The sequence below is a fragment of the Somniosus microcephalus genome, chromosome 3 (assembly GCF_052327205.1).
Source record: "Somniosus microcephalus isolate GS21.2 chromosome 3, FLI_Smic_1.0, whole genome shotgun sequence".
Lineage (NCBI taxonomy): Eukaryota > Metazoa > Chordata > Chondrichthyes > Squaliformes > Somniosidae > Somniosus > Somniosus microcephalus.
The window spans coordinates 224508454-224525291 of record NC_140989.1 but is presented as its reverse complement, the minus strand read 5'-3'; the positions used below and the strand labels follow the sequence as shown (position 1 = coordinate 224525291).

The following is a 16838-nucleotide window of genomic DNA, read 5'->3' as shown; positions in this document are numbered from 1 at the left end:
ATGGACAATAATCCTACAAATGCTCATGTAGACCTAGATTGTCCCAGTTTCGAACAACGGATTGTATTCAGTTTGCCGACTTGAAATATAGCAGGGACTTGAGCACATAATCTAGGCTGACACCTCAGTGCAGCACTGATGGAGCACTGCACTGTCAGATGCACCGCCTTTCAGACGAGACGTTAAACTGAGGACCCATCTGCCCTCTCAGATGGACAGAAAAGATCCCTATTTCGAAGAAGAGCAGGAGAGTTCTCCCCAGTGTCCTGGCCAATATTTATCCCTCAACCAAGATCACTAAAAAACAGATTATCTGGTCATTATCACATTGCGGTGTACAAATTGGCTGCCACATTTCCTACATTACAACAGTAACTACACTTCAAAAGTACTTCATTGGTTGTAAAGCACTTTGGCAAGCTCTTCGGTGGGGATGCTACTATTGCTTTCTTGTTAGGGGCGAGTGCAGGAAGAGAGAATTATCTATGGAATCCTCTTCCTGAGTGTTATTCAGTGACACCTGTTAGAATATGCAGATGTTTGAACATCTGGAAAAGTTGGGTGGGGGGGGGGGGGTGTAATTTAAAGTACAAATTGAAGTCAGTCACCTGTTGAGTTTATACTTAACACACCACAGCAGCAACAAACCTGCTGAGACACTGAACAAGATCCTATCCCATCGACAGTCTGTAGCAAAAGGGAGACAAATCCAGATCAATTTATAAAAGCAACCATCTCGCATAACTACAAATTACAAAATGAGCACTCGAGCACCAAGTCATTTGCTCAAACATAAAACTTCGCAAGCATCGCTCAGCTCAGCTCCGCTATCCAATCTGCCCCTCCCCCAGGAACAATGCAACCCCTGTCTGTATCTCGGGGAGTATCCATTACCCACAAGGCGAATGCAGCCCTCAGCTCTCCAAACACGAGCACAATTCCTAGGTGTTCACTCTGTGCAAAAGCTTGCCTCGCCAAAGGATTCTACCTTTTTTCTTTGCTTGTGCTGGGCTGCCAGCTGACGTTCCAGACAAAATACAAGATCATTCAGAAATCTAATCCGACCTGCTCATTCACCTTACTTTCTGTCAGACCTTTGCTGTGCACTAATTGGCTGCTGCATTCACCCCCCCCTGCCCCCCCGCCCCCCCAACAGTGACTGCACTTCAAAGGTAATTCATTGGCGTCAAGCACTTAGCGACATCCTGAGGACAATAAGGTGTAAATGCAAGTTGTCTCAAGATGACTGCATTTATTGAAAAGTTAATACAGTACAAAGGAATACGTTGGGCACTGTGTGCTGTTGTTCCATTGCCACATTTCACCTGGGTGTCAGGTACCTGAATAAAGGATTTGTTGGAATTTCTTTTTGAAGTTATGTTACATTTTGATCTACAACAACTTGAATTGCTATAGCACCTTTAATGTACTGAAACATCCAAAGATGCTTCACAGGAGCATAAATCGGACAAAAATTTACACCGAGCCAAAGAAGGAGATATTAGGATAGGTGGCCAAAAGTTTGGTCCAAGAGGTCGGTTCTCAGGAGCATCTTAAAAGGAGGAGAGAGCGGTGGAAAGGCAGGTGGGTTCGGGGGGGGCAAATCTTGGGCCCAGACGTCTAAAGGCACAGCTGCCAATAGTAGGTCAAAGGAAGTGGGGAATGGCCAAGAGGCCAGAGTCAGAGGAACACAGAACTCTCAAAGGATTGTAGGGCTGGAGGAGGTTACAGAGACAGGGAGGGAAGAAGCCATGGAGGAATTTGAACATGAGGATGAGAATTTTAAAATCTAGGCGTTCAAGGACCGAGGGCCTACATTGGTCGGCGAGCACAGGGATGATGGGTGAATGGTACGGTGCGAGTTAGGATGCGGGCAGCAGAGTTTTGGATCCAGCCCCAAGGTGCAGTCCAGCAAATACCCTACACTTGCAGATTTGCATTTGCTATCCCAGTCAGGACAGGAGTCAAACTTTTTCCCAAAGTCACTCTTGCACACAAGAACCACATTGGCACAGATCTAAGTCACAAATGTGTTCTTTCAGCTTGGCTATAAAATGCAGCACAAGAACATGCATAGAAAAGGGGAAATTAGTTGTATGCCTCTTGTCTTCGGCTTGAGCAGAAAGCATACCAACAGCATTAAATGCACGCAAGTATGGAGGCGCTCCAAACTGCCTCCTTCTCCAACCACCTGTGGCATCTCGGAAACAACAAACAGCATGACAAATGAGCAATCAGCAATGAAGTACGGGACACAGCGTCTACTTACACGCAATCTCCGGTACCGTTCGGATGCGTTACACATTTTCCCCTATTAACGCATGGCTGAAAGGCGTCACGGCACTGTAATGCTAAGACAAAAGAAAACCTCTGTTAGAACAAGTGCAGAGAGATCAATTTTCAGATTACACCTGATCTATCGTAACTCTCCCCCTCCCACCAGTAGAAAGTTAACTTTGAAAATGCACCTTTAAAATGTAATATTGGCTATTTCTAGCACCTATACAATAGAGATTAGCCAGAAGTTCATACAACACTCAGGGTCAGTTCCCCGTTAATTGGGTCCTGGAAAGAGAAATGAGGGAACTTTAATTAACTGTTCTTTTTCAATAGCGACAACTTGTATTTGTATAGCGCTTTCACCATAGTTAAACATTCCAAGGCACGTCACAGGAGCGCTATCAAATTTGACACCAAGCCACATAAGGTTAATTAGGGCTGATGACCAAAAGCTTGATCAAAGAGGTAGGTTTTAAGAAGCGTATTAGAGGAGGAGGGAGAGGTGAAGAGGTTTAGGGAGTGAATTCTAGAGCTGAAGAACCAGGCAGCTGAGAGTACAGCCGTCAATGGTGGAGCAATTAAAATCAGGGACACACAAGAGGCCAGAATTGGAGGAGTGCAGCGATCTCGGAGGGTTGCAAGCAACATTCCCTGTAAGCTGTGCTTGCTTCTACGCAGCCTGTTGCTTTGAATGCGCAATCCCTTTAAACTTCTGCACATGCGTTGTAGTTACACCGTCAAACCCGGTGAGCAGGACCTTTCAGATTACTGTGCAGCCGCACGCACCCGAGCGGGAACATTGATTGCAGAGCTGGGGGAGGTTACAGAGATAAGATGGGGCGAGGCCATCGAGGGATTTGAACACAAGAACTTGAATTATAAAAATCAAGGTGCTGCCCAACTGGGAACAAATGGAGGTCAGTGAGCACAGGGGTGATGGGTGAAAGGGACTTGGTGCGAGTTAGGATAGGGGCAGCAGAGTTTTGGTTGAGCTCAAGTTTATGGAGGGTGGAAGATGGGAGGCCGACCAGGAGAGCATTGGCACAATCTAGTCTAAAGATCAGAATTTCATTCAAATTAAATTCCACAGAATTAGGAGGAGTTTTTTTGTTTGGTTGCAAAAAACATTTACATTCAATTTGGGGACAAACCTGGATCCAGTGCAAGACTGGATTCCTTCACTTGGTCACAGTTCCTTCCTTTTTGATCAACAAAAATGTTAATATTTGGGCCAGTTCAGTGGCATCATGCAAGACTCAAAACAAACACTGTCCAAATTACCATTCTTCAGCGTGAAGATATTCTGTGAGCAGACTATTCAACAGTGGTGGGCACACCCTGACATCTGTATCTGACAAGTGTGAGGTCATCCAAAACTCTGCCGCCCGTGGGCTAACTCGCACCAAGTCCCGCTCACCCATCGCCCCATGTTTGCTAACCTACACTCTTCTTCTTAGGCAGTCCCTCGGAACCGAGGGCGACTTGCTTCCACACTAAAACTGAGTTCTCAGATGACTGATGAGTCCAATGCGGGACCTACAGTCTCTGTCATAGGTGGGGCAGACTGTGGTTGAAGGGGCGGGTGGGTGGGGTGCTTGGGTTGACGTGCGCTCCTTGCGCTTGGCTTCCGCTTGCTCCCGGCGAAGAGACTCGAGGTGTTCGGCGCCTTCCCGGATGCTTCTCCTCCACTTTGTGCGGTCTTGGCTCCCGGTTAAGCAACGTCTCGATTTTAAAATTCTCATCCTTGTTTTCAAATCCCTCCATGGCCTCGCCCCTCATCTCTAATCTCCTCCAGCCCTATAATCCCCTTACATCTCGAACCTCCGATTTTAAGTGCTCCACCATTGGCCATCGTGCCTTCAGCTGCTGAGGCCCTAAGCTCTCGAATTCCTTCCCTAAATCTCTCCACCTCTCCATTTTTCTTGCCTCCTTTAAGACGCTCCTTAAAACCTACCTCTTCAACCAAGCTTCTGGTCATTTGCCCTAACATCATCATATATGGCTCAGTGCCAAATTTTTAAAAAAAAATATAACACTCCTGTAAAGCACCTTGGGACGTTTTATTACGTTAAAGGCACTATATAAGTTGTTGTTGTAGTAGGAGTGTGTCTATTATCGCAACACTCAACACTTCCACCAGGAGTGCTGGCCCTGGCTGATTTTCCATTCCTTAACCCGGATACTGCAAAGGTGAACTGTGGTGCCACAGACCAGCTAACGCAGGAAGGGGCAGGAGAAGGAAGGGACAGGAGAGATAATTGCTTCCCTAGAGAGGGAGAAGAGCAATGAGATTCTAAATCACCCTTTGCCACTCGCACACACTTCCAAGCTTGTTATGAAGTAATAGTGCCGGAGGCTCGGGTGCAAGTTGCCTGTTTGACCCCCCTTATTGTGGTACAGGAGAAAAGGGAAAGATAGGTAAAAATGAGGGTGGGGGAAGGGTTAAAAAATTCAAAAGTAGTGAAATAAAAAGCAAATAGTATAACAGATAATTTACCATCCAATGAAGGGTGACAAATTGTAGATCATAATGAAGGGAGTGTGGTTATTTTTAATGCTAGTTTCATGTCACTACTTCCTGTCCGACCTGTATCTGATTTGAATGATAGTTGTTCCACTTCAACCAGACAGTCTGGATTACTGATACGCATGTAAAAAAGGCATGAACTGTCTGCTTTATTTTAATAACTACTTTTACTCACTAAAATTTCAAAAACACATTTGAAACAGGACTTTTTTTTTTAAGATGCAGAATGGGAAGAGGCAGGGAATCTAATACGCTGCCTGATTGTACAATACTAAACAACTCTTTAGGTAGTTTGCACATGCGTTGCTGGGCAGATCTTGTTCAATATCCAGTTCTCCTCCCTCTGCTCCACAAACCCACAACCCCATTTGTATGCAGGGGAACTGACTATTAATGTCAGCACACACTCATCAAATCACTGCAAGGATTCTTGACACCTACAGTCTGTGCAACAAAAAGAAAACAAACTAAATGTTGTGGTGCACAGAGAACCACAAACACACACAAAAGGAGGTCAATCTTCCCATCCTTTCTCCTCCCCCTCCACAAAAAGGAGAGCTAGGTAATGTTTCAGCATCACATTACAGAACACTTATTCTGGTAGAAAACAAGGTGCATCACATGCCCAGAACCACAGAACTGTCCTAAGCTAGCGTTACTCACTCACTTTTGTTGCAACCCAGTGTGACAGGACATGGGTCTGTCCCTGCAATGTCCTTATACCCTGAGCTTCTCATTTCAATCACACCATCATTGCAGTCATCAAGTGAAAGACAAGCAAGTAGACCATAGGAAGGATTTTTTTTTTTTTTTTTTTAAATTGGGTAAGTTCTGAAGGTGGGGAGTGTATGTATTGTGATGCACAAAGCGTCACAACTGTATGGGACAGGCTGGATGGACAGTAGGTCTTCTCTTGTCCATCATTTTTCATATGTTTTCATAGAGTTCCTTCACTTGCTCTTGGAATACCTCAACCCGAACTACATTCACTTGCTGGAAAACACGAGTGGGGGCAGGGGGGGAAATAATGCTGCATCCCTCCTTCACTTCCTACGGCCTGCTGGGTCATGGCTGGAGACCCAATTATACACAGACAGGAAGGGCCCCACCGCCCTTGTGGTTGAAGAGTTTATCACCGTAGCTAGGTGAACGCATGAAGAACGGTCACTCGAATGACTGAATAGACAGCTGTCTGTGCACATGGAACCGGACTCCTGCAGGAATCGTCAGCGGAAACCACACAAAACAATGGCCTGGATTTTCCGCGGCCTATGGGTGTGTATGCGCCCGGAAGGGCCCCGCAAGTTCCAGGTTTCTGCGTGCAAAGTGCATGCGCGAAAACCTGGAACTTGCAACCTTCTTGACAGATCATCCGCATCCCCGGGAAATGGACATTTGCGGGCGGAGCCCAACAAATGCCTGTGAAATTCTTATGCCTGGTAAAAACAGGCGTAAGGCCTGCTTTTACCAGCATAAGAGTTTAAACGAACATAAAAATATATTTTTTTTTTTTTTAATTGAAACATCAAAGAACCTGTAAAATAAGTTCAGGTTATTTTTAGTCTCTCAAAACATTTAAATTTATTTTTCAAAAAATTAAAGTTTTGTTTTAAATATTTAATTAAATTGTATTTTAATTAAAAAATTTAATTTTTAAAATTTTTTGGTATGTACAGTAAATGTGTTTGTGATCCCCATTCATGCTTATGGGGATTCTGTACGAAAATGGAATTCCCGCAAGCATGAATGGGGACCCCCTTTTATTGGTTGGGCTGGCCCATGTGATCCCAGGGGAACTTACGAACCTCCTGCGCCTCTGGGGTACGTGAGCCTTTACGCATGTCTACGTAGAGGCCCAGGAGCGCGAGTCTCCGTGGATCCCGAGGCAGAAGGTAGGCGCGAACTTTATTTGCGGATCGGAGGCATTTCCCTGCGGGAAGCCTCCTGCTGCAAATTCAGGCCCAATGTCATTGTTAGTTGGCCCAGGGAGAGCACATTAGTGCAATCTCATCCCCTCTCAGTGTGGACGCAAGGAATGCTTGTTTATTGACTCATGTGAACAAACACCATTTAAGCGAGGGTTGAGTTGCAATCAACTTGCTATTTACACTCAGGGTTCAAATTGCTGACGTTATCTGAAGTTTTCAAGGTTCAGTACCAAGTGGAAGAGAGCTGTCTTTCTAAAGGGGATTGGAGTACAGTATTGGAGAAGGGGGAAGGTTACAGTTTTCAGAAGTCCCACTTCCTGACCCCACATCGTTTTCAGCCCCAAAACCTTTTGTAAACTGCATGAAGCTGCATAGTGCCACGATACATAAATGCACAAGAAACCTGAAGCTTAGCCGCTTGTTCCAGTCAATTTTTTTTATTAGCCCTGCTTACAACAGATCATTCTTAAGAGCAGCTGTTCCTCTGCAGTTTTTCCTAACCATCTCATCCTCTCCTTCACACTGAGAATAAAGAATCTACAAAATCCGTCCATCCAGGGCCGGATGTCTCTTATTAAAATTCCGCTCCAAGTGCCAGAATTTTCATGCTGCAAACAAATGCTTGCCATCAGGAGCTTGCTGTAATCCCACTGTCTCCTGATTTGTTTGCAATTCCAAACACTCCACCCCCACATCTTAATTGCTCATATCCAGCTGGGAAAGACAAGAAAATTAGGGACATACACAGTCACAAGACTTTTTATTTTAAAATAAACATTGTGAACAACAGTCTTCTTCCTAGTAGTTCTGACTAAAGAGTGAGCAACACAGTTCCAATTGGGAGCCACATCCTTGATCACCAAGGAGCATGGTGTTCCCACCAGCCAGGCCCAGCAACGCTCAGGACTCCCTCACATCACAGCGAAAAATGAAGTGGCAATGCGTCAAGATAGAAGGCTCTTTTTTTTTGTCTTTGCGAGTCGCTTAGGTGCGTACTACGAAGCTTTGTAGACCACAAATTTTATATCAATGTTTCCATTGTAATACATGCCAAGTTCCTGACGCGAGCAGATTTTGGTGTTCCGATTTAAGATTTATCCACTAATGAGGCTACCTTTTTCCAAACCTCCAGGCGCAAAACGTGAGTTAGAAATGAATGGCGCGAATTTAACACTTGCCAGGACTTCACAGGCCAGATATAGTCCATAGTAACAACAGAAAATGTTGGAAAAACTCAGCGGCCAGGCGACATCCGTGGAGAGAGAAACAGAGTTAACGTTTCAGGTCGAAACCCTTCTTCAGAATGGAGGAAAAAAAGCAGGAAATGAAACAGATGAAAAAACAGGTTTGGGGACTGGGAAATGGGGGAGGGGATGAAAGAACAAAAAGGGAAGGTCTGTGTGAGGTGCAGAGGCATTAAAGAGATATTCAGGGCGAGACGACATGATAATAGGGCAGGTAAAGACACAAAGGATGGTTCTAGATGAAGTGTGAAATGCACTGGCAGAATGAAAGACAGATGCCATGTGGGAGAGAAAAAAAAAGGAAAAGGCACAAACCAAAAGTGTGGATAAAAAATATTTAAAAATATAACGGGCCGAGATTATGATCTGAAATTGTTGAACTCGATATGGAGTCCGGAAGGCTATAAAGTGCCTAGACCTTGGTTGGGACACCTTTGGCATAAACCATTTCGACAGGCTAGTTTTTGGCAACATCTCTGGAAGCAGCACAGCTTCTGGTGGCAAACCTGAACCCTGCTGCCACAGGCGGAGAACACCCCCTGTTTTTTGATCATGGAAGCAGGCTCCTGGCCGTTGGCCTTAATGTGTCTTCTGCAGTCAGCACTTGAATGAAGGTACACCATCCGGAAAGTTGCAAATCGCGACTTGGAAATTAAACCCGTGTCCAGGCTTAGTCATTTGCAGCCTGCTGCTGTAGAATCACCTAATGTGAACAGCGCAGATTCCAGTGCTCCAGCAGCCTGGCTCATTACAAGGCAGCTTCTTATTAAAGCAGTTCCAAAATAAATAACAAGAGAATAAATCTACATCCATCTGCTTTCCAGCTTTGGCTGATCATGAAAACTCAGTAACTCGACAAAAAAAAGTTTGCATTTATCAAGTGCCTTTTTGTGACCCCATGTCATCCTAAAGCACTTTACAGTCAATGAGGTGCTTTTGAAATGTAGGAAATGCAGCAGCCAATTTGCACACAGCAAGCTCCCACAAACAGCAATGATAAACGACCAGATAAACAGCTTTAGTGATGTTGGTTAAGGAAAATATGTTGGCCAAGAGAACGCCACTACTCTTCTTTGAATAGTGCCGTGGGATCTTTCATGTCCACCTGAGAGGGCAGGCGGAGCCTTGGTTTCATGTTTCATCCGAAAGACGGCACCTCCGACAATGCAGCACTCCCTCAGTATTATGGATTATGTGCTCAAGTCTCTGGAGTGGGACTTGAGCCCACAACCTTCTGACCCAGACGAGAGTGTTCCCACTGAGCCAAGTCGGACAGCAGGTTTCTCCCTCAATCTCCAATCATCAGTTGCTGCTTCTCAATCCTTTGGGGGTCTATTTAACTTGAATAAATCCTCACAGCTTCAGTGAAGAAATGGGGTGTTTAATTCCTTTGGTTAAAGTTCCACTAATTTTTTAAAATATAAAGAGACAAGTTTTTTTTTTAAACCTGAAAATATTTTGTCCCTCACAATAAAGGTGCTACTCAACTACAGCCTCAAAAGAAATCTACAGCACAATGCAACAGCATGTACAGTGTCAAACTTTGAGAGTTGAAGCCTGAAGTGTAGCACCACAGCCATTGTACACACACAGCCATTCATGACCTTAGCAAGGCAGCCTGGGCTGGTGCTACCGTAGACAGTGTGATAGAATGTGCTTTAAGGAAGGGGGGGGGGGGCGGGGAAGGAGGTCACTCAACTCCCAAAGATGTTTTTTTTTAAAAACAAGGGTCAAGGCACCACCTGATGTGGCACTGGGCCAGACAGACCACAAGGCTTGGTGCCCAGTACGTGCTGAATTAGCTGATCTCAGCTCGGTGGTTGGGGTGCTCCAAGTTGCCTCTGTGCTCCCCCGCCCAGACTACTGAGTGTGGGGGGCACAGGGAATAAATCAATCAGGGTTCCCACCTTTGATCATGATCTGGTGACGCACCACTGGACAGTGCAGAGTTTTATTCTGCATGCAATTAGCTCATTAACAAGAACACAAAAAGGCCATTCACTCCATCAAGCTCATTCCTTCCACAGGCATCACATAATGCACTCGATCAAAGCAATCTACCCACCCATTCAAACTCCAGGAGTTCGGCAGCAGCGAGAGGATAAAGAGCAGCTTGAGAGCGAACCTGAATTAAAGCAGCGGCAGCAGCGAGAGGATAAAGAGCGGCCCGAGAGCGAACCTGATTTAAAGCAGTGGCAGCAGCGAGAGGATAAAGAGCGGCCCGAGAGCGAACCTGAATTAAAGCAGTGGCAGCAGCGAGAGGATAGAGCGGCCGGAGAGCGGACCTGAATTAAAGCAGCGGCAGCAGCGAGAGGATTAAGAGCGGCCCGAGAGCGGACCTGAATTAAAGCAGCGGCGAGAGGATAAAGAGCGGCCTGAGAGCGAACCTGAATTAAAGCAGCGACAGCAGCAAGAGAATAAAGAGCGGCCCGAGAGCAAACCTGATTTAAAGCAGTGGCAGCAGCGAGAGGATAGAGCGGCCGGAGAGCGGACCTGAATTAAAGCAGCGGCAGCAGCGAGAGGATTAAGAGCGGCCCGAGAGCGGACCTGAATTAAAGCAGCGGCGAGAGAATAAAGAGCGGCCCGAGAGCGAACCTGAATTAAAGCAGCGGCAGCAGCGAGAGGATAAAGAGCGGCCCGAGAGCAAACCTGATTTAAAGCAGCGGCAGCAGCGAGAGGATAAAGAGCGGCCCGAGAGCGAACCTGAATTAAAGCAGTGGCAGCAGCGAGAGGATAGAGCGGCCGGAGAGCGGACCTGAATTAAAGCAGCGGCAGCAGCGAGAGGATTAAGAGCGGCCCGAGAGCGGACCTGAATTAAAGCAGCGGCGAGAGGATAAAGAGCGGCCCGAGAGCGGACCTGAATTAAAGCAGCGGCGAGAGGATAAAGAACGGCCTGAGAGCGAACCTGAATTAAAGCAGCGACAGCCGTCATAATGGGGACACCTTTTTTAGGGTTGAATATGGAGATGAGGGGTTGATGGTCAGTCAGCAAGGTAAATTTTTGTCTGTGTAGGTAATGGTTGAATTTCTTCACTCCCCATACCAGGCTGAGTGCTTCCCTGTCTATCTGGGCATAGTTACGCTCAGCTGAGTTTAATGAGCGTGACGCAAAAGCTATCGGCCGTTCCGAGCCATCAGGGAATCTATGGGACAATACCACTCCTATGCCGTAAGGGGATGCATCGCACGCCAGTCTGATTGGTAGTGATGGGTTGTAATGAGCCAAAACTTTCTCGGATGTGATTAAGTCTTTACATTTATGGAAGGCACGTTTACAGTCTTCGTTCCATTTCCAAATCACTCCTGTCTGTAGAAGATCATTAAGAGGGTGTAGAATAGTTGATAAGTTCGGTAAAAATTTATGATAGTAATTTATTAATCCCAGGAATGACCTTAATTGTGAAACATTTTCAGGTGCTGGGGCTTTTATAACTGCTTCAATTTTTTCAGGTGACTTATGCAACCCTTCCTTATTAATTATGTGGCCACAATATGATATCTGATTTTGGAAAAATTCACACTTGGGGCGATTTGCTCGTAGGCCCCGTTCTTTCAGCCTAGTGAGCACCTGCTCCAAATTGGCAAGGTGCTCGTTGTCGTTTTCTCCTGTTATAAGGATGTCATCTAGGTGGCATTGAGTCCCCGGAATCCCTTGCAGGACTTGCTCCATAGCTCTTTGCTAGATAGCTGGAGCTGATGCTATTCCAAAAACCAGTCGATTGTACTGGTACAGGCCTTTGTGTGTGTTTATTGTGAGATACTTTTTAGAGGTCTCCTCAACCTCCATCTGTAGATATGCCTGTGCCAAGTCAATTTTTGTGAAACGTTTCCCTCCGGATAGTGAGACGAAAATATCTTCTATCCTCGGAAGAGGATACTGTACCGTGTGAAGGACCGGGTTTACAGTCACCTTAAAGTCCCCACAGATGCGAATTTTTTCCTGTTCCTCAGAGTTATTTTTCAATGTTTTTTTCATGACTGGAACGATGGGTGTTGCCCATTCGCTCCAATCTATTTTGGATAATACGCCTGCCTTTTCCAAATTCTCCAGCTCTGCCTCGACTGCCGGACGTATTGCGTATGGCACCGGTCTTGCCTTAAAATTTTTTGGAATTGCTGTATCTTCCACTTTTATTGAGGCGGTGATGCCTTTCAAGGTTCCTAGTTTCTCTTCACAGAATCACAGAATCACAGAAACCCCACAGTGCAGATAGAGGCCATTTCGGCCCATCGAGCCTGCACCGACACATATCCCACCCGATCCCCGCAACCCCTACACCAACACATATCCCACCCTATCCCCGTAACCCCACGCATTTAATCCCCCTAACACTAAGGGTCAATTTATCATAGCCAATCGACCTAACCCGCACATCTTTGGACTGTGGGAGGAAACCGGAGCACCCGGAGGAAACCCACGCAGACACGGGGAGAATGTGCAAACTCCACACAGACAGTCACCCGAGGCCGGATTCGAACCCGGGTCCCTGGCACTGTGAGGCAACAGTGCTAACCACTATGCCACCGTGCTGCCCTTGAAACACTTCTTTGGCGTTGGCCAAGATGTCTTTTAATCGTTCAGGTATGATGTCATCATTGTTTTTTTCCTTAGATCAGAGAGTTAAATGCGTGGCTCAAAGAGTGGTGTGGGAAAAAGGGGTTTCAATTCATGGGGCACTGGCACCAGTACTGGGGAAAGAGGGAGCTGTTCCATTGGGACGAGCTCCACTTAAACCGGGCTGGGACCAGCGTCCTGGTGAATCGAATAACTAGGACTGTAGGTAGGGCTTTAAACTAAAAAGGGGGGGGGGGGGGGGAGGAGTCAGGTATGGGGACATTTAGAAATCTAGAGAAAAGTTAAGGCAACAGAGCAGTGCAGCAATTTGGGTAAAAATAAGCAGAGTGTGACAGGAAGGGACAGAGTGCTTAATGGTAGCAGCGCAGCAGAGAATAAGGTCAAGGTAGGGAATAATAGTAAAAAATTTAAATTAAAGGCTCTTTATCTAAATGCACGAAGCATTCGTAACAAGATAGATGAACTAGTGGCAAAAATAGAGATAAATGGATTTGATCTAATAGCCATTAGAGAGACGTGGTTGCAAGGTGGCCAAGGTTGGGAACTAAATATTCCAGGTTATTTGACGTTTCAAAAAGACAGGCAGAATGGAAAAGGAGGGGGAGTAGCCCTGATAATAAAGGATGACATAAGGACAGTAGCTAGAAAGGATCTCGGCTCAGAAGATCAGGAAGTAGAATCAGTATGGGTGAAGATATGGAATAACAAGAGGCAGAAAACACTGGTAGGAGTAGTATATAGGCCCCCGAACAGTACCTATACCGTTGGACAGAATATTAATCTATAAAATAGTAGGAGCTTGCAACAAAGGTAATGCAATAATCTTGGGGGACTTTAATCTTCATACAGATTTGACAAATCAAATTGGCAAAGGTAGTCTGGAGGACGAGTTCATGGAATGCATTCGGGACAGTTTCCTAGAACAATATTTCATGGAACCAACTAGGGAACAGGCTATTTTCGATCTTGTATTGTGTAATGAGACAGGATTAATTAGCAATCTCAGTAAAGGATCCTCTGGGGCAGAGTGATCATATGATAGGCAAGTCACTCTCAAAATTAACGTGAAATTCTAAGTCCGAAACTAGAGTCTTAAACTTAAATAAAGTCAATTACATAGGTATGAGGGGTGAGTTGGCCAAGGTAGGTTGGAAAAATAGATTAAAAACGGCATGGTGGTAGATAAGCAGTGGCATTTAAAGAAATATTTCATAATTCTCAACAAAAATACATTCCATTGTGAAACAAAAACTCCACAGGAAAAGTGATCCAACCGTGGCTAACTAAAATAGTTAAGGATAGCATTAGCGTGAAAGAAGAAGCTTATAGTGTTGCAAAGAATAATAGTAAACCTGAGGATTGGGAGAATTTCAGAAACCAGCAAAGGATGACCAAAAAACTTGATAAAAAGGGAAAAAATAGAATGAGAAAAAATTAGCAAGAAATATAAAAGCAGATTGTAAGAGGTTCTACAAGTATGCAAAAAGGGAGCAGCAAAAGTAAACATTGGTCCCTTAAAGGCTGAGACAGGAGAAATTATTATGGGGAATAAGGAAATGGCAGAAACGTTCAACAAATATTTTGTATCGGTCTTCACAGTAGAAGACACAAAAAGCATACCAAAAATGATGGGGAACCAAGGGTCTAATGAGGGTGAGGAACTTCACGTAATTAATATAAGTAGAGAAAAAGTACTAGAGATACTAATTGGACTAAAAGCTGACAAATCCCCTGGACCTGATGGCCTACATCCTAGGGTTCTAAAAGAAGAGGTGGCTGAAGAGATAGTGGATACATTGGTTTTGATCTTCCAAAATTCCCTAGATTCTGGAATGGGCCCAGCGGATTGGAAGGTTGCAAATGTAACACTGCTATTCAAGACAGGATGGAGAGAGAAAACAGGGAACTACAGGCCAGTTAGCCTGACATCAGTCGTCGGGAAAATGCTGGAATACATTGTTTAGGAAGTGGTATCAGGGCACTTAGAAAATGATTAGGCAGAATCAACATAGTTTTATGAAAGGGAAATTGTGTTTGACAAATTTATTAAGAGTTTTATGAGGATGTAACTAGTAGGGTAGATAAAGGGGAACCAGTGGATGTAGTGTATTTGGATTTCTAAAAGGTTTGATAAGGTACATTTGATAAGGTGCCACATAAAAGGTTATTACGCAAGATTAGGGCTCATGGGGTTGGGGGCAATATAGTAGCATGGCTAGAGGATTGGTTAATGGACAGATAACAGAGTAGTGATAAACAGATCTTTTTCGGGTTGGCAGGCTGTAACTAGTGGGGTGCTGCAAGGGTCAGTGCTTGGGCCTCAGCTATTTACAATCTATATTACTGTAATGACCTAGATGAAGGGACCGAGTGTAATGTATCCAAGTTTGCTGATGATACAAAGCTAGGTGGGACAGTAAGCGGTGAGGAGAACACAAAGAGTCTGCAAAGGGATATGGACAAAGTGAGTGGGCAGTAAGGTGGCAGATGGAGTATAATGTAGGGAAATGTGAGGTTATTCACTTTGGTAGGAAGAATAGAAAAACAGAATATTTTTTAAATGGTGAGCAACTTTCAAATGTTGGTGTTCAGAGAGATTTGGGTGTCCTCGTGCAAGAAACACAGAAAGCCAGCATGCAGGTACAGCAAGCAATAAGGAAGGCAAATGGCATGTTGGCCTTTATTGCAAGGGGGTTGGAGTATAAGAGTAAGGAAATCTTGGAAGTACAGGGCCTTGGTGAGACCACACCTCGAGTACTGTGCACATTTTGGTCTCCTTATCCGAGGAAGGATATACTTGTCTTGGAGGCGGTGCAACAAAGGTTCACTAGATTGATTCCTGGGATGAAAGGGCTGTCCCATGATGAGAGATTGCGTAGATTGAGCCTCTACTCTCTGGAGTTTAGAAGAATGAGAGGTGATCTCATTGAAACATACAAGATTCTGAAGGGGATTGACAGGGTAGATGTTGAGAGGTTGTTGCCCCTGGCTGGAGTATCTAGAACTAGGGGGCATAGTCTCAGGAAAAGGGGTATGCCATTTAAGAATGAGATGAGGAGGAATTTCTACACTCAAATGGTTGTGAATCTTTGGAATTCTCTACCCCAGAGGGCTGTGGAGGCTCAGTCATTGGGTATAATCAAAACAAAAGTCGATAGATTTCTGACTCGTAAAGGCATCAAGGGATATGGCAATAGGACCGGTGAATGGAGCTGAGGCAGAAGATCAGCCATGATCTCATTGAATGGCAGAGCAGGCTCAAAGGGCCGAATGGCCTACTTCTATTTCTGATATTCTTATGCTGATGGGGATTGACAAGGTAGATGCTGAGAGGTTGTTTCCCCTGGTTGGAGTGTCTAGAACTAGGGGGCTTAGTCTCAGGATAAGGGGTTGGCCATTTAAGACCGAGATGAGGAGGAATTTCTTCACTCAGAGGGCTGTGAATCTTTGGAATTCTCTGCCCCAAAGGGCTGTGGGTGCTGGGTCATTGAGTATATTCAAGACTGAGATCGATAGATTTTTGGACTCTAGGGGAATCAAGGGATATGGAGTTCAGGCGGGAAAGTGGAGTTGAGGTCGATGATCAGTCATGATCTCATTGAATGGCGGAGCAGGCTCGAGGGGCCGTACGGCCTACTCCTGCTCTTATTTCATTATGTTCTTAATATTGCAGATCTTTAGATCGCACAGCCTGCTCCCCTATACAAACAAAACTCCAAGTAGCACTGGAATGTCATTGTCCTGGGGAATGCTAGCATTAGATACAACTGTAAAAACTATTCCCCATCTATCACTTTGTTCAGTGTAATATTCATTATTTCCCTCTGTATATTAATTACAAGCTTCTCAAGATCAGAATGACAGATGGTGCAGAACAACTGCGCACCAATGTGCCACATTAAGTGAGGTGGTGTGGATTCAGATCCATAATTCCCCATCTTCATCACGCAGTCAACCAACATTAAACTGATAGGAGTATTAATCCATATTGCTTTCATGAATTACATCAACAGCAGCCTGGGTCATCACGATGTGCAACAGAAACACTGCGACCAGCGAGAATAAGTCAAGTGACTTGAAACCAGTTACTTGAAACAGCTCTTTTAAAAAAAATGTTGTGACTTAACCACTGTCTGTGACCAAAAATACAGAAACCGAAATGTGGTGCAGTTATGAGTCTTCCGTTAGAACATCTCAACTATGCATGGTCAAAGGTGATACAGATAGGACCAAGAGCAAGTCATTAAATTAATAGAAATTGGTCAAAACAACCTCTGGTTCAA

The 16838-nt window shown here is 44.9% G+C and overlaps 1 protein-coding gene across 1 annotated transcript in view; it reads right to left on the bottom strand.

The window, feature by feature from the left end:
• Nucleotides 1-16838, bottom strand: part of LOC147121729 (uncharacterized) — a 176065-nt gene that overhangs the window by 147624 nt on the left and 11603 nt on the right. Inside the window, exon 2 of the mRNA XM_085982183.1 lies at nt 2270-2351. Within this exon, the coding sequence (XP_085838309.1) occupies nt 2270-2351 (82 nt within the window). The remainder of the gene's footprint in view (nt 1-2269; nt 2352-16838) is intronic.